Source organism: Entelurus aequoreus, linkage group LG18, assembly GCF_033978785.1.
Source record: "Entelurus aequoreus isolate RoL-2023_Sb linkage group LG18, RoL_Eaeq_v1.1, whole genome shotgun sequence".
NCBI classification, from domain to species: domain Eukaryota; kingdom Metazoa; phylum Chordata; class Actinopteri; order Syngnathiformes; family Syngnathidae; genus Entelurus; species Entelurus aequoreus.
In genome coordinates this window covers 16,691,217-16,708,831 of record NC_084748.1, presented here as the reverse complement: position 1 = coordinate 16,708,831, position 17,615 = coordinate 16,691,217, and the positions used below count along the sequence as shown (strand labels likewise).

Here is a 17,615-nt window from a genome sequence, read left to right as displayed (position 1 = left end):
TCCTGATTAAGATTAATTTTAGAATTTTGATGACATGTTTTAAATAGGTTAAAATCCAGTCTACACTTTGTTAGAATATATAACAAATTCGACTAAGCTATATTTCTAACAAAGACAAATCATTATTTCTTCTAGATTTTCCAGAACAAAAATTTTAAAATAAATTCAAAATACTTTGAAATAAGATTTCAATTTGATTCTACAGATTTTCTAGATTTGCCAGAATAATTTTTTTGAATTTTAATCATAATAAGTTTGAAGAAATATTTCACAAATAATCTTCGTCGAAAAAACAGAAGCTAAAATGAAGAATTAAATGAAAATGTATTTATTATTCTTTACAATTAAAAAAAAAAAAAAATTACTTGAACATTGATTTAAATTGTCAGGAAAGAAGAGGAAGGAATTTAAAAGGTAAAAAGGTATATGTGTTTAAAAATCCTAAAATCATTTTTAAGGTTGTATTTTTTCTCTAAAATTGTCTTTCTGAGAGTTATAAGAAGCAAAGTAAAAAAAATAATGAATTTATTTAAACAAGTGAAGACCAAGTCTTTAAAATATTTTCTTGGATTTTCAAATTCTATTTGAGTTTTGTCTCTCTTAGAATTAAAAATGTCGGGCAAAGCGAGACCAGCTTGCTAGTAAATAAATAACATTTAAAAAATAGAGGCAGCTCACTGGTAAGTGCTGCTATTTGAGCTATTTTTAGATCAGGCCGGCGGGCTACTCATCTGGTCCTTACGGGCTACCTGGTGCCCGCGGGCACCGCGTTGGTGACCCCTGCATTAAACTATGTAACAAGGTTTTCCAAAATAAATCAATTTAAGTTATGGAAAAAAGTGCCAACATGGCACTGCCATATTTATTATTGAAGTCAAAAAGTGCATTATTTTTTTTTAACATGCCTCAAAACAGCAGCTTGGAATTTGGGACATGCTCTCCCTGAGATAATCCTGATACCCACTACAACTATGGGAAATACTATACTTTGACTTTCACAAATTGCATTATTTTTTATTTTCTTTAAACATGCCTCAAAACAACAGCTACAAAAACAATGAAGGCACACAGCTTCAGTCCAGAGTATGCTAGAGTAATAAAGTAAACAATAACATAGTCCTCCTTTAGTGCAAGACTGCCTGGTATACTGTATAACAGGGAATTATAAACTGGGCTCACATCCATCTTCCGCTTGTATTCATCATGTATCTCCTTATGATTCGTGAAGTGGTGGGAGATCAAATTGCTCGTATAAAAAGGAAGACGTCTTGGTTCCTCCTCAAATAACCAACTTTTTGCAGTCATCGCAAATTGCCAGTTTTTTATCCGTCAGACACACTTTAAAATAATCCCAAACCATAGACATGGTGTCGTTAGTCAGTCATCGAGCGAGCTGGCTTGTTAGCCACGGCTACAGCACCGGCAACAACACACTCTTGTTGCTGTTATGCTGCGCTCGTGGCGGTTTGATGAGGTCATCAAGCGTCGCCAGTAAACCTCTCATGCTGCAGTCGTCAACTCATGTGTTGTGTGTGGGGAGAGGGGAGAGGGGGGGGGGGCTGCTGACTGGGAGATGCAACTGCTCTGTACTTCTCCCTACGTCTGTGTTTTACCGGATATGTACCGCTCCGTACAGCGGCGTTTTAAAAAGTCATTAATTTTACTTTTACTTATTATTATTATTTATTACTTTTACCAATACCGATAATTTCCGATATTACATTTTAAGCATTTATCGCCCGATAATATCGGCAGGTCGATATTATCGGACATCTCTAAATACAATGATTTCATATATCCGTGCAGCAAAGGCCTTAAAGGCTTTAAAGCAGGGGTCACCAACCTTTTTGAAAGCAAGAGCTACTTCTTGGGTACTGATTAATGCGAAGGGCTACCAATTTGATACACAATTAAATAAATTGCCAGAAATAGCCAATTTGCTCAATTTACCTTTAACTCTATGATATTATTAATAATTAATGATATTTACACTTAATTGAACGGTTTAAAAGAGGAGAAAACACGAAAAAAATTACAATTAAATTTTGAAACATAGTTTATCTTCAATTTCGACTCTTTAAAATTCAAAATTCAACCGAAAAAAAGGAGAGAAAAACTAGCTAATTCGAATCTTTTTGAAAAAAATTTTAAAAAAATTTATGGAACATCATTAGTAATTTTTCCTGATTAAGATTAATTTTAGGATTTTGATGACATGTTTTAAATAGGTTAAAATCCAATCTACACTTTGTTAGAATATATAACAAATTGGACCAAGCTATATTTCTAACAAAGACAAATCATTATTTCTTCTAGATTTTCCAGAACAAAAATTTTAAAAGAAATTCAAAAGACTTTGAAATAAGATTTAAATTTGATTCTACAGATTTTCTAGATTTGCCAGAATAATTTTTTTGAATTGTAATCATAATAAGTTTAAAGAAATATTTCCCAAATACTCTTCTTTGAAAAAACAGAAGCTAAAATGAAGAATTAAATTAAAATGTATTGATTATTCTTTACAATAAAAACAATAAATTTACTTGAACATTGATTTAAATTGTCAGGAAAGAAGAGGAAGGAATTTAAAAGGTATATGTGTTTAAAAATCCTAAAATCATTTTTAAGGTTGTATTTTTTCTCTAAAATTGTCTTTCTGAAAGTTATAAGAAGCAAAGTAAAAAAATTAATGAATGTATTTAAACAAGTGAAGACCAAGTCTTTAAAATATTTACTTGGATTTTCAAATTCTATTTGAGTTTTGTCTCTCTTAGAATTAAAAATGTCGGGCAAAGCGAGACCAGCTTGCTAGTAAATAAATAGAATTAAAAAAATAGAGGCAGCTCACTGGTAAGTGCTGCTATTTGAGCTATTTTTAGAACAGGCGAGCGGGCTACTCATCTGGTCCTTACGGGCTACCTGGTGCCCGCGGGCACCGCGTTGGTTACCCCTGCTTTAAAGTCATGTTGCTCTGCATTAGGTACAAAAAGCTGCATCACTTCCAAATTCCCCGCTCACCTCGTAGGTAAAGGAGTGAAGAGTCTTGAGGGTTCTGTCGTGCACTTTGCCCTCGCCAAAGTATTTGTACATGAAGGCGGGCCAAAACCAGGGCGACCTCTGCCTGCGACTGACGATGTCACTCATTCTTTGCAAGTTAGGAGAAAAATCAAACGTCATAAGATATTTTGTTTTTCGTGACAAAAAGTGTACAAACTGTGAGTAAAGGGGAGAAAGAAAAAAAAAACGTACTTGTACACACTCTGGACATACTCGGACTCTGAGTTGCTTTGGGCGTAGATTTTCTTTCCCATTGCCGTTTCTGGAAGGAGAGTGCTCATTGTGTACACGTCATACTGGGGCGATTCATGGATATTGATATCCCAAGTGTCCCAGTACAACTTTTTCACTTCCAGTGCGATATGATATCAAGGCTGATTAAAGATAAGTTTGTTAATACATGCTGTAAATATTAAATACTTATTTACTTATTTTCCTCACAGATGAACAACCTTGAGTATTGGCCGATGCAGATATCAGCATGAATCATACACACTTGTATTATTTTGTAGTGTGGGATGTTAGAAAAGATTTGATCGGGTGAAATGAGTCAAAGCGAGTTCAATGGTAGGTATGAAAAACACGATTTATTACTAACAGTCTGGAATAGGCTTATGCTGTCTTTAAGTTGAAGTGGAGTGGTATTTGGGTCTTTTTGGCAACACCAAGTGTTGGATAATTTCTAATACTGCCTTGGAGACTGTATGTGTGAGTAGTATGTGACTATATGTATTTGATACTTCTTCAAATTGACAAAAGTGCTGTTTATTGTTCAATGAAGGTCACTTGTTACACATGTCTAGCTTGTGTGCTATTGCGTGCTTAGCTGTTGTGTAGCTGCGAGCTCCCACAATGTTTACGTAACTCTTTGAGTTATGTTGCTTGCAGTAATTGTGTTCAAATGGCTCTCTTGTTCCGTTGCTGTGTGTGGGGCAAGTTGTATTTTTTTTTACTTGCGAACCCTCAGCCCCGTGTACCCAACAAATTCTGCCGAGCAACAAGAGACAATTTTTTTTTTTTTTTTTTTTTTTTTTTTTTTTTTTAGGAATGTGACTCTTACAACTGCCGGTTCGATTCCGATTCTTGGGGAGACAATTCTATTCAGGAACGACTTTCGATTCAACACCATTCTTGATTCGGTAGGGGTGAACAAAAAAATTAATTCACATTGGAATATATATATATATATATATATATATATATATATATATATATATATATATGTATGTATGTATGTATGTATGTATGTATGTATATATATATATATATATATATATATATATATATATATATATATATATATATATATATATATATATATATATATATATATATATATATATACCGTAATTTCTGGACTATAAGCCGCACCTGACTATAAGCCGCACCAGCCAAATTTAGGGGAAAATACAGATTGCTCCATATATAAGCCGCACCCGACTATAAGCCGCAGGGTTTTGATGTGTAATTAGCGTAGTATATAGGGGTTCCTGCTACCACGGAGGGGATTGTCGGGACTGTTTGGGAACGCAAAGCGTCCCATTTATTAACAATAAATCTTTCAATCATTCAATCAAACTTTCACATCTTTGACATGGCGAACAGCATTCGTGCAGAGTACAAATAATACAACGGTGCAAAGTAATACAAAGTGCTCGCCTGTACGTTATCAAAATAACCAGCCTACCGGTATATGAAAAGTCAGTCTTTAATCATTGTGTCATCGTCTTCCTCCTGCGTACTAAAACCACCGAAATCCTCTTTGTCGGTGTCGGAGAAGAACAGGCCGTAAATAAGCCGCGCCCTTGTATAAGCCGCAGGGACCAGAACGAGGGGAAAAAGTAGCGGCTTATAGTCCGGAAATTACGGTATATATATATATATATATATATACATATATATGTATGTATTTATGTATGTACAAACGTATATATGTATGTGTATATATGTATGCATCTATTTGTATGTGTATATATGTATGTGTATATATGTATATATATGTATGTGTATATATATGTGTATATATGTATATATTTGTATGTGTATATATGTACATGTATATATGTATATATACATATATGTGTATATATGTATATATATATATGTATGTGTATATATGTATATATATGAATGTGTATATATACATATATACACATATACAGTACAGTATAAGCAGGACACATATATGTGTGTGTATATATATATATATATATATATATATATATATATATATATATATATATATATGTATGTATGTATGTATGTATGTATGTACAGTACAGGCCAAAAGTTTGGACACCTTCTCATTTCAAAGCGTTTTCTTTATTTTCAAGACTATTTACATTGTAGATTGTCACTGAAGGCATCAAAACTATGACACCTGTGAAGTGAAAACCATTTCAGGTGACTGCCTCTTGAAGCTCATCGAGAGAATGCCAAGAGTGGGCAAAGCAGTAATCAGAGCAAAGGGTGGCTATATTGAAGAAACTAGAATATAAAACATGTTTTCAGTTATTTCATCTTTTTTTGCGAAGTACATAACTCCACATGTGTTCATTCATAGTTGTGATGCCTTCAGTGACATTCTACAATGTAAATAGTCATGAAAATAAAGAAAACGCACTAAATGAGAAGGTGTGTCCAAACCTTTGGCCTGTACTATATATATATATATATATATATATATATATATATATATATCACTAGTTTTTTCCTGCGCTTTGAACCCTGCAGTTTATACTATAAAACGGTGTGGCTAATTTATGGATTTTTTGTTTCGCTGACAGCCATAATGCAAATAGTTAAAAAACAAAAAAAAGCAAATACACTAAATAGGTGTGTTATTGTTTGTGCTATGGCGCCATCTTTTGGACGAGTTCACTCACTGCAGGCTCTGCAATGCTGCATCGCCTTTCTGTTCAGACTAGAGCTTTCAATCGTAAGTACAATTCGGTCTTCTTGCCCTCAATCGCGTTTCTGCTCGTATGGATTCTTCATTCATCACTCCAAAGCAACGTTTGTAAGTTTTACAATATATCTCAAACTATTCTTACTTACTAAACCGTCCCGTGTGTGATGACTGTCGGAAGTGTTTTCATGCATATTTCTACCAAATATCGCAATGTAGAGAACCTAGCGACATGAGCATTGGCTAATATGCTAACACGTTTACAAGTGGTTGTGTTAGTATTATTAACTTACATTCTTTTTGTATTGTTTCAGTTTCGTAAAGTCACCAAAACGTCACCGTGGAGTTACTGAGTCTGTTTAGCTGATTGGAGAGCTAGCTTCAGCAGCTCGTGGGTCCATGACGATGATTTCTGTTTTGTTTGATCAGCCGTTTTACTGCCCTGTGACAGGAACTGTTTGGAAACAATTAAGGTATTAAGGTAAATCAACATTTACTACATCTTTTTAGGTAAATAACTCATTTCACAACGTATACACTTTATCTGCGGCTTACAGTCCGGTGGGGCTAATATAGAACATTTCTACAATTTAGTGGGTGTGGCTTATATACGGAAATACGCTGTGTGTACAATCCTTCGGTGCCCAAAGATTCACATCCTAGCTACAAGCTGCAAGTTGTTATGATGAACCAGGTCCACCATGGCAGTGTTTGAATAACCAGTACAAATACAGACTGCAGTCATGTGTGCCCTGGGTCACATGTCTTTGTACTCGGACCACAAATCGATATCAACCTGGATCTGGTTATTGCATGTTAATAAGAAGTAGTTGGGGCCTCGTGCACTGACCACAGATGATGTCCAGCGCGCACAGCGTCACGTGGTTGAAGCAGTTAAAGGGGCCCCGCCCCGCCTGGGAAGCCAGCTTGTTCACCAGAACCTCGGCCTGCTCGTTCATCACCTCCAGGAAATCCTGCAGGATGGTGAAGTGGAATGTGGGCGTCAGCATCTTGCGACGCTCGCGCCACTTTGAGCCTGTGCTGGTAAAAGTAGAGAAAAGCGTGTTTTTGATGGTAAATAGATTGAACTAAATGTATTTTTTTCCAGCAAAAGAGAGACTACATGTCGTTTTTGACATACTGTAGATATGAAATGTCTGATATGACTGAAATATGACATGCACTGCAGACGTGTCCAAAGTGCGGCACATTTTATAAGTACTGTTACAAAAAAAACATAAACAAGTGGAATAAAAGAGCAAACAGAACAACAAAAAGGTGCAATGTTGACTAATAACACAAAGCTGCCATGCAGGCTGTTTTTACTTTAAAACTGTCATTACTCCAAAAAGTACTAATAAATGAAAGTCAGTGTTGTTATAAATTATTTACCTGTTCGAGGCTCCAATGACTTCACATCAAGTATTCCACTTTGATATATGTTTTGGGGAAAATATTGCATGTTTTGTGTTTGCCATTAAAAAAACTAAGTTTTCTACGAGAAAAGGGCATTAAAAATACACATACACACACACACCAACAAATGTATAGCTATGAAGTTGATCTCGAGACTTAAGTAAAAAAAAAAAATGTATGACTTATTTTTACACTTATAAGAATTTTAGTGATGGGGTTTTTTAAAAGGCCAAAAATAATGAATTAAAATAAATGTTGTTATGAACTGTTTACTTATTCAAGGCTCCAATTACTTAACATCAAATATTCCACTTTGAAATATTTTTTTGGGGAAAATAGTGCATATTTTGTGTTTGCCATAAAAAAACTAAGTTTTCTATGAGGAAAAAGGGCATAAAATTACACACACACACCAAATAATGTATATATATGAAGTTGATGACTCAAAATGTATGACTTATCTTTAACACTTATAAGAATTTTAGTGGGGGGATTTTTTAAATGGTCATTGCTAAAAAAAAAAAAATTTTTAAAAATCAATGTTGACTAATAATCCAGAGCTGCCATGCAGGCTGTTTTTACTTTAAAACTGTCAATACTCAAAAAATAATAATGAATCAAAGTCAATGTTGTTATACATTATTTACCTATTCAAGGCTACAATTAATTCACATCAAATATTCCACTTTAAAATATTTTTCAGGGAACAAAATAACATAATTTGTGTTTGCCATACAAAAACTAAGTTTTCTATGAGGAAAAAGGGCATAAAAAATACACACACACCAAAAAATGTGTAGATATGAAGTTTATTTCGAGACTTAAGTGAAAAAAAAAATGTATGACTTATTTTTAACACTTATAAGAATTTTAGAGTGTCTGGGGGGGTTAAACGGTCGTTGCTAAAAAAAAAAAATTAATTAAAATCAATGTTGACTAATAACACAAAGCTGCCATGCAGGCTGTTTTTACTTTAAAACTGTCATTACGCCAAAACATAATAATAAATCAAAGTCAATGTTGTTATAAATTATTTACCTATTGAAGGCTCCAATTACTTCCACTTTTAAATATTTTTGGGGGAACAAAATTACATATTTTGTGTTTAACATAAAAAAAATAAGTTTTCTATGAGGAAAAAGGGCATAAAAAATACACACACACACACCAAAAAAATGTATATATATGAAGTTGATGACTTAAATGACAAAAAAAGATGTATGACTTAATTTTAACACTTATAAGAATTTTAGTGGGGGGATTTTTTAAATGGTCATTGCTAAAAATTAAAATTTTGAATTAAAATCAATGTTGACTAATAACACAAATCTGCCATGCAGGCTGTTTTTACTTTAAAACTGTCATTACTCAAAAAATAATAATAAATCAAAATCAATGTTATAAATTATTTACCTATTCAAGGCTCCAATTACTTCATATCAAATATTCCACTTTGAAATATTATTTGGGGAAAATATTACATATTTTGTATGTTTGCAATAACAAAACTAAGTTTTGTATGAGAAAAGGGCATAAAAATACACACACACACACAACAAAAATGTATAGATATGAAGTTGATCGTGAGACTTAAGTGGAAAAAAAAATGTATGACTTATTTTTAACACTTACAAGAAGTTTAGTGTTTTTTTGTTTTTTTTACGGACATTGCTAAAAAAAAAAGAATTCAATCTATGTTGTTATGAACTATTTACTTATTCAAGGCTCCAATTACTTCACATCAAATATTCCACTTTAAAATATTTTTTGGAAAAATATTGCATATTTTGTGTTTGCCATTAAAAAAAAAAAGTTTTGTATGAGAAAAAGGGCGTAAAAAATACACACAGATACACACACACCAAAAAATTTATAGATATGAGTTGATATTGCGACTTAGGTGAAAAAAATATATATCCAACTTATTTTTAACACTTATAAAATATTAGTGAGGGCTTTTAAACGGTCATTGCTAAAAAAAAAAAAAATGAATGAAGTAAAATCAATGTTATTAATAACTAATTACCTATTCAACGCTACAATTACTTCACATCAAATATTCCACGTTGAAATATTTTTGGGGAAAATATTGCATATTTTGTGTTTGCCATTTAAAAAAAACGATGTTTTCTATGACAAAAAGGGCATAAAAAATACACACATACACGAAAAAAAATGTACAAACAGATAGATATTAAGTTGATCTCGAGACTTCAGTGAATAAAAAGATATGACTTTTTCACACAAAATAATTTTAGAGGGGTTTTTTAACAGTCACTGTTAAAAACAAAATTATGAATTAAAACCAATGTTGTTATAAATGATTGACCTAAGGCTTCAATTACTTCACATACATTTTCCACTTTGAATTTTTTTTAGTGGGAAAATATTGCATATTTGGGGATTTTGCCATAAAAAATAGGGTTTTCTTTAACAAAAAGGGCATACACCATTAACATTTTCATTTGATTTCCTTTATATAGACAGATAGACCTGAAGTTGATCTAGATATTTAAGCGTGAAAATATACATGTTCATATACATAGTACATGACATATATAAAAAAAAAAATATGAGTAGCACCCTTTTGGATCCCCAATAATTTTTGTGGGATTTTATTTATGTTTAATATTTATGTAAAATTATGTTTTTATGATTAATTACATTTTGGGAGATAACTGTCCAATATCCACTCTATTTCATCATATTTGATCACTGTTGTATGGTAACGAGGCTGTTTCTATAATATTGTTTATATGTTTGTGTTATTTCAACACGTGTGTACTTTTTACTATTATTGACTGTAGTTTGATCTCCAATAATGACAAAAAAAGCCAACTTTTTGATACAGTGCTGCACTTTAGTAACTTTTGTTCTACGATATTAAGCTATTGTTTCATTTTGTTCTACAAAAAGCTGCAAAAATCTTTATTTTTCCGAACTGATTGACAAATTTAACACTTGTAGAGTTCAGCATATTGATTTTTAATGCATTATTATTCCTAATTGCCCTGAGATATTTCCCATAAAGAATGCAGCACACTCATGGGTAAAAAATTATATTGTGTATTGTCACATTTTGATAAAAATGTTGCATAATTAGATGAGTAATAATTTCCGATGAGGGTTTTATACTGGCCGATCACAGGTATTAACTGTAAATTGGCCCCCAAAACAGCACCATGTTTACATGTAGAGTAACATGGCCTTTAAAAAGAAAAACAAGATAAGATGTATTGTATAAAAACTAAACAGTACAAATTAGTTTTATGAAGTATTAATAACATGCAGTATACAGTAGGTATCTCCTTCCAGCTGCTTCTCCGTCAAATACACCATCAGCAGCTTCTCCATGTTATCATGGATAAATGTCAGCTGTGCTATTATGTTACCGTTCTTTGCCGGACTCCTACTGCTTCGGTACCATGCAGACTAGCAGTGCTACGCTCCAAATGCTTCACCGCTGTCATGTTTATGATGATTTATTCTTCAATTCAATGAATATCATCCACTTCTCCTTAGATTTGTATGTGATCAATAATAATAATGAAAAATAATGCTATTTTTGTTTCACTTTGCAGGTGTTCCCATACCTGGTGAGCAGACCAGTTCCAAGCCAAGGATAGAGGAAGCTGTATGAATAAGATTTGTCCATGTGAACCGGATTGCCCACCACTGGCTGCAACAAAAAACACAACAGTGAAAAAGTAGTAGTAGTAGAAGTAGTTGTAGTAGATGTAGTAGTAGTAGTAGTAGTAGTAGTAGTAGGCAGCGATATCGTAGTGGTTGCATTAGGCAATATAGTAGTGGTTGTAGTGATTTAGTAGTTGTAGCGATAGAGTATTAATAGTGGTAGATGATATAGTTGTAGTAGTATTAGCAGAAGTTGATGTAGTATTAGTAGCAGTAGTACACGATATAGTAGTAATAGTAATAGTAGGTGATATGGTAGTAGTAGTAGTAGCGATAGAGTAGTAATAGTATTAGACAATATAGTAATAGTAGTAGTAATAGCCGTCGATGATGTAGTAATAGTAGTATGCAATATTGAAGAAGTAGTAGTAGATGATATGTTAATAGTAAGGGATGTAGGAGTAGTATTAGGCAACGTAATAATAGGAGGCGATGTCGTAGCAGTAGTATTAGGTTATGTCGTAGTCAGAGGTTATGTAGTAGTAGTAGTAGTAGGTTATGTAGTAGCAGATATAGTAGTGGTAGTTGGCGATACAGTAGTAGTGGTAGTTGGCGATATGGAAGAAGTAGTTGGCGATATAGTAGAATTAATTGGCCATATACTAAAATAATTTGCTGATATAGTAGTGGTAGTTGGCGATAAAGTAGTTGTTTGCGTTATCGTAGTGGTAGTTGGCGATATAGTAATAGTGGTAGTTGGCGATATAGAAGTAGTAGTTGGCGATATAGTAGTGGTAGTTGGCGATATAGTAATAGTGGTAGTTGGCGATATAGAAGTAGTAGTTGGCGATATAGTAGTGGTAGTTGGCGATATAGTAATAGTGGTAGTTGGCAATATAGAAGTAGTAGTTGGCGATATAGCAGTGGTAGTTGGCGATATAGTAATAGTGGTAGTCGGCGATATAGAAGTAGTAGTTGGCGATATAGTAGAATTAATTGGCCATATACTAAAATCATTTGCCGATATAGTAGTGGTAGTTGGCGATAAAGTAGTAGTTTGCGATATGGTAGTGGTAGTTGGCGATATAGTAATAGTGGTAGTTGGCGATATAGAAGTAGTAGTTGGCGATATAGTAATAGTGGTAGTTGGCGATATAGAAGTAGTAGTAGGCGATATAGTAGTGGTAGTTGGCGATATAGTAATAGTGGTAGTTGGCGATATAGAAGTAGTAGTTGGCGATATAGTAGAATTAATTGGCCATATACTAAAATAATTTGCCGATATAGTAGTGATAGTTGGCGATAAAGTAGTAGTTTGCGATATAGTAGTGGTAGTTGGCGATATAGTAATAGTGGTAGTCGGCGATATAGAAGTAGTAGTTGGCGATATAGTAGTGGTAGTTGGCGATATAGTAATAGTGGTAGTTGGCGATATAGAAGTAGTAGTTGGCGATATAGTAGAATTAATTGGCCATATACTAAAATCATTTGCTGATATAGTAGTGGTAGTTGGCGATAAAGTAGTAGTTTGCGTTATAGTAGTGGTAGTTGGTGATATAGTAATAGTGGTAGTTGGCGATATAGAAGTAGTAGTTGGCGATATAGTAGTGGTAGTTGGCGATATAGAAGTAGTAGTTGGCGATATAGTAGTGGTAGTTGGCGATATAGTAATAGTGGTAGTCGGCGATATAGAAGTAGTAGTTGGCGATATAGTAGTGGTAGTTGGCGATATAGTAATAGTGGTAGTCGGCGATATAGAAGTAGTAGTTGGCGATATAGTAGTGGTAGTTGGCGATATAGTAATAGTGGTAGTTGGCGATATAGAAGTAGTAGTTGGCGATATAGTAGAATTAATTGGCCATATACTAAAATAATTTGCTGATATAGTAGTGGTAGTTGGCGATAAAGTAGTAGTTTGCGTTATAGTAGTGGTAGTTGGCGATATAGTAATAGTGGTAGTTGGCGATATAGAAGTAGTAGTTGGCGATATAGTAGTGGTAGTTGGCGATATAGTAATAGTGGTAGTTGGCGATATAGTAGTGGTAGTTGGCGATATAGTAATAGTGGTAGTCGGCGATATAGAAGTAGTAGTTGGCGATATAGTAGTGGTAGTTGGCGATATAGTAATAGTGGTAGTCGGCGATATAGAAGTAGTAGTTGGCGATATAGTAGTGGTAGTTGGCGATATAGTAATAGTGGTAGTTGGCGATATAGAAGTAGTAGTTGGCGATATAGTAGAATTAATTGGCCATATACTAAAATCATTTGCTGATATAGTAGTGGTAGTTGGCGATAAAGTAGTAGTTTGCGTTATAGTAGTGGTAGTTGGCGATATAGTAATAGTGGTAGTTGGCGATATAGAAGTAGTAGTTGGCGATATAGCAGTGGTAGTTGGCGATATAGTAATAGTGGTAGTTGGCGATATAGAAGTAGTAGTTGGCGATATAGTAGTGGTAGTTGGCGATATAGTAATAGTGGTAGTCGGCGATATAGAAGTAGTAGTTGGCGATATAGTAGAATTAATTGGCCATATACTAAAATCATTTGCTGATATAGTAGTGGTAGTTGGCGATAAAGTAGTAGTTTGCGTTATAGTAGTGGTAGTTGGCGATATAGTAATAGTGGTAGTTGGCGATATAGAAGTAGTAGTTGGCGATATAGTAGTGGTAGTTGGCGATATAGTAATAGTGGTAGTTGGCGATATAGAAGTAGTAGTTGGCGATATAGTAGTGGTAGTTGGCGATATAGTAATAGTGGTAGTCGGCGATATAGAAGTAGTAGTTGGCGATATAGTAGTGGTAGTTGGCGATATAGTAATAGTGGTAGTTGGCGATATAGAAGTAGTAGTTGGCGATATAGTAGTGGTAGTTGGCGATATAGTAATAGTGGTAGTTGGCGATATAGAAGTAGTGGTAGTTGGCGATATAGAAGTAGTAGTTGGCGATATAGTAGAATTAATTGGCCATATACTAAAATCATTTGCTGATATAGTAGTGGTAGTTGGCGATAAAGTAGTAGTTTGCGTTATAGTAGTGGTAGTTGGCGATATAGTAATAGTGGTAGTTGGCGATATAGAAGTAGTAGTTGGCGATATAGTAGTGGTAGTTGGCGATATAGTAATAGTGGTAGTCGGCGATATAGAAGTAGTAGTTGGCGATATAGTAGTGGTAGTTGGCGATATAGTAATAGTGGTAGTTGGCGATATAGAAGTAGTAGTTGGCGATATAGTAGTGGTAGTTGGCGATATAGTAATAGTGGTAGTTGGCGATATAGAAGTAGTAGTTGGCGATATAGTAGTGGTAGTTGGCGATATAGTAATAGTGGTAGTCGGCGATATAGAAGTAGTAGTTGGCGATATAGTAGTGGTAGTTGGCGATATAGTAATAGTGGTAGTTGGCGATATAGAAGTAGTAGTTGGCGATATAGTAGTGGTAGTTGGCGATATAGTAATAGTGGTAGTTGGCGATATAGAAGTAGTAGTTGGCGATATAGTAGTGGTAGTTGGCGGTATAGTAATAGTGGTAGTTGGCGATATAGAAGTAGTAGTTGGCGATATAGTAGTGGTAGTTGGCGATATAGTAATAGTGGTAGTCGGCGATATAGAAGTAGTAGTTGGCGATATAGTATTGGTAGTTGGCGATATAGTAATAGTGGTAGTTGGCGATATTGAAGTAGTAGTTGGCGATATAGTAGAATTAATTGGCCATATACTAAAATCATTTGCCGATATAGTAGTGGTAGTTGGCGATAAAGTAGTAGTTTGCGATATGGTAGTGGTAGTTGGCGATATAGTAATAGTGGTAGTTGGTGATATAGAAGTAGTAGTTGGCGATATAGTAATAGTGGTAGTTGGCGATATAGAAGTAGTAGTAGGCGATATAGTAGTGGTAGTTGGCGATATAGTAATAGTGGTAGTTGGCGATATAGTAGAATTAATTGGCCATATACTAAAATCATTTGCCGATATAGTAGTGGTAGTTGGCGATAAAGTAGTAGTTTGCGATATGGTAGTGGTAGTTGGCGATATAGTAATAGTGGTAGTTGGCGATATAGAAGTAGTAGTTGGCGATATAGTAATAGTGGTAGTTGGCGATATAGTAATAGTGGTAGTTGGCGATATAGAAGTAGTAGTTGGCGATATAGTAGAATTAATTGGCCATATACTAAAATAATTTGCCGATATAGTAGTGATAGTTGCCGATAAAGTAGTAGTTTGCGATATAGTAGTGGTAGTTGGCGATATAGTAATAGTGGTAGTTGGCGATATAGAAGTAGTAGTTGGCGATATAGTAGAATTAATTGGCCATATAGTACAATAATTTGTCGATATAGTAGTGGTAAGTGGCAATAAAGTACTAGTAGTTGGCAACATAGTAGAATTAATTGGCCATATAGTACTAGTAGTTGGCAATATAGTAGAAGTAGTTGGCAATATAGTAGAAGTAGTTGGCAATGTAGTAGTTGGCAATAGCCTACAATTGATTGGCCATATAATACGAGTGGTTGGCGATGTAGTAAAAGTAGTTGGTGATATAGTAAGTTAATTGCCGATATAGTCGTGGTAGTTGGCAATATAGTAGAAGTAGTTGGTGAATAGTAGTGGTAGTTGGCGATTTAGTAGTAGTTGGCGATATAGTAGAAGTAGTTAACGTTATTGGAGTAGTAGATTATATAGTAGTAGTAGTAGGTAATATAGTAGTAATAGTAGTAATAGCCGTAGACGATGTAGTAGTAGTATGCAATATTGAAGTAGTAGGTGATATAGTAGTAGTAAGGGATGTAGGAATAGTATTAGGCAATGTAATAATAGGAGGCGATGTAGTAGTAGTAGTAATAAGTTATGTAGTAGCAAGAGGTTATGTAGTAGTAGTAGGTTATGTAGTTGCAGATATAGTAATCGTAGTTAGCGATATAGCACTAGTAGTTGGCGGTATAGTAGTGTAGTTGATGCTATAGTAGTAGTAGTTGGCGATAAAGTAGAAGTAGCTTGCGATATAGTAGAATTAATTGGCCATATGGTACTGGTAGTTGGCGATATAGTAGAAGTAGTTGGCGATGTAGTAGTTGTAGTTGGCAATAGTGTACAATTAATTGGCCATATAACACGAATAGTTGGTGATATAGTAAAAGTAGTTGGTGATACTGTAAGGTAATTGGCGATATAGTCGTGGTAGTTGGCGATATAGTCGAGGTAGTTGACGATATATTCTAGTAGAAGTAGTTGTAGTAGTAGTTGGCGATATAGTAGAATTAATTGGCCATACAGTCTATCTGTGTTGGCCCTGCGATGAGGTGGCAACTTGTCCAGGGTGTACTCCGCCTTCCGCCCAAATGCAGCAGGGATAGGCTCCAGCACCCCCGAGAGGGACAAACGGTAGAAAATGGATGGATGGATGGATGGTTGTTATATGGTACTTGTAATTGGCAAAATAGTTGAAATAATTGGCGATATAGTAGCAATAGTTGGAAATATAGTAGAATTAATTAGCCATATAGTACTAGTAGTTGGCGATTTAGTAGAAGTAGTTGGCGATATTGGAGTAGTAGTTGATATAGTAGTAGTAGTAGTAGTAATAGTAGCCCATACAGTAGAAATAGTTGGATATATTGTAGTAGTAGTTGATATAGTAGTACTAGGTGATATAGTAGGAGTAGAAGTAGTAGTAGCCGATATAGAAGAAATAGTAGGTGATATAGCAGTAGTATTAGTAATAGGTGAAATAGTAGTAGTCGGTGACACAGTACTAGTATTCTGTGATATGGTAGTAGTAGTAGTTGTCAGTAGTAGTAGTAGTTGTCAGTAGTAGTAGTAATAGGTGATACAGTGGTAATAGTAGTTGTCAGTAGTAGTAGTAATAGGTGATACAGTAGAAGTAGTAGTTTTCAGTAGTAGTAGTAGTAGTTGTCAGTAGTAGTAGTAGTAGTCAGTAGTAATAGGTGATATACTGTAGTAGTAGTCGGAGATACAGTGGTAGTAGTAGTTGTCAGTAGTAGTGGTAGTAGTAGTAGTAATAGGTGATATACTGTAGTAGTAGTCAGAGATACAGTGGTAGTAGTAGTTGTCAGTAGTAGTGGTAGTAGTAGTAGTAATAGGTGATATACTGTAGTAGTAGTCGGTGATACAGTGGTAGTAGTAGTTGTCAGTGGTAGTAGTAGTTGTCAATAGTAGTAGTATTAATAGGTGATATACTGTAGTAGTAGTCGGTGATACAGTGGTAGTAGTAGTTGTCAGTAGTAGGAGTAGTTGACAGTAGTAGTAGTAGTAGTAGTAATAGGTGATATACTGTAGTAGTAGTAGTAGTCGGTGATACAGTGGTAGTAGTTGTTGTCAGTAGTAGTGGTAGTAGTAGTAGTAATAGGTGATATACTGTAGTAGTAGTCGGTGATACAGTGGTAGTAGTAGTTGTCAGTGGTAGTAGTAGTTGTCAATAGTAGTAGTATTAATAGGTGATATACTGTAGTAGTAGTCAGTGATAGTTGTCAGTAGTAGGAGTAGTTGACAGTAGTAGTAGTAGTAGTAGTAATAGGTGATATACTGTAGTAGTAGTAGTAGTCGGTGATACAGTGGTAGTAGTAGTTGTCAGTAGTAGTAGTAGTAATA

The 17,615-nt window shown here is 34.5% G+C and overlaps 1 protein-coding gene across 1 annotated transcript in view; it reads right to left on the bottom strand.

Annotated features, from left to right (window-relative positions):
- Positions 1–17,615, bottom strand: part of LOC133633881 (cytochrome P450 4V2) — a 28,781-nt gene that overhangs the window by 10,116 nt on the left and 1,050 nt on the right. Inside the window, exons 3-6 of the mRNA XM_062026660.1 lie at positions 10,975–11,060; positions 6,816–7,006; positions 3,250–3,319; positions 3,019–3,145 (exon numbers count right to left, since the gene is read on the bottom strand). Of these exons, the coding sequence (XP_061882644.1) occupies positions 3,019–3,145; positions 3,250–3,319; positions 6,816–7,006; positions 10,975–11,060 (474 nt within the window). The remainder of the gene's footprint in view (positions 1–3,018; positions 3,146–3,249; positions 3,320–6,815; positions 7,007–10,974; positions 11,061–17,615) is intronic.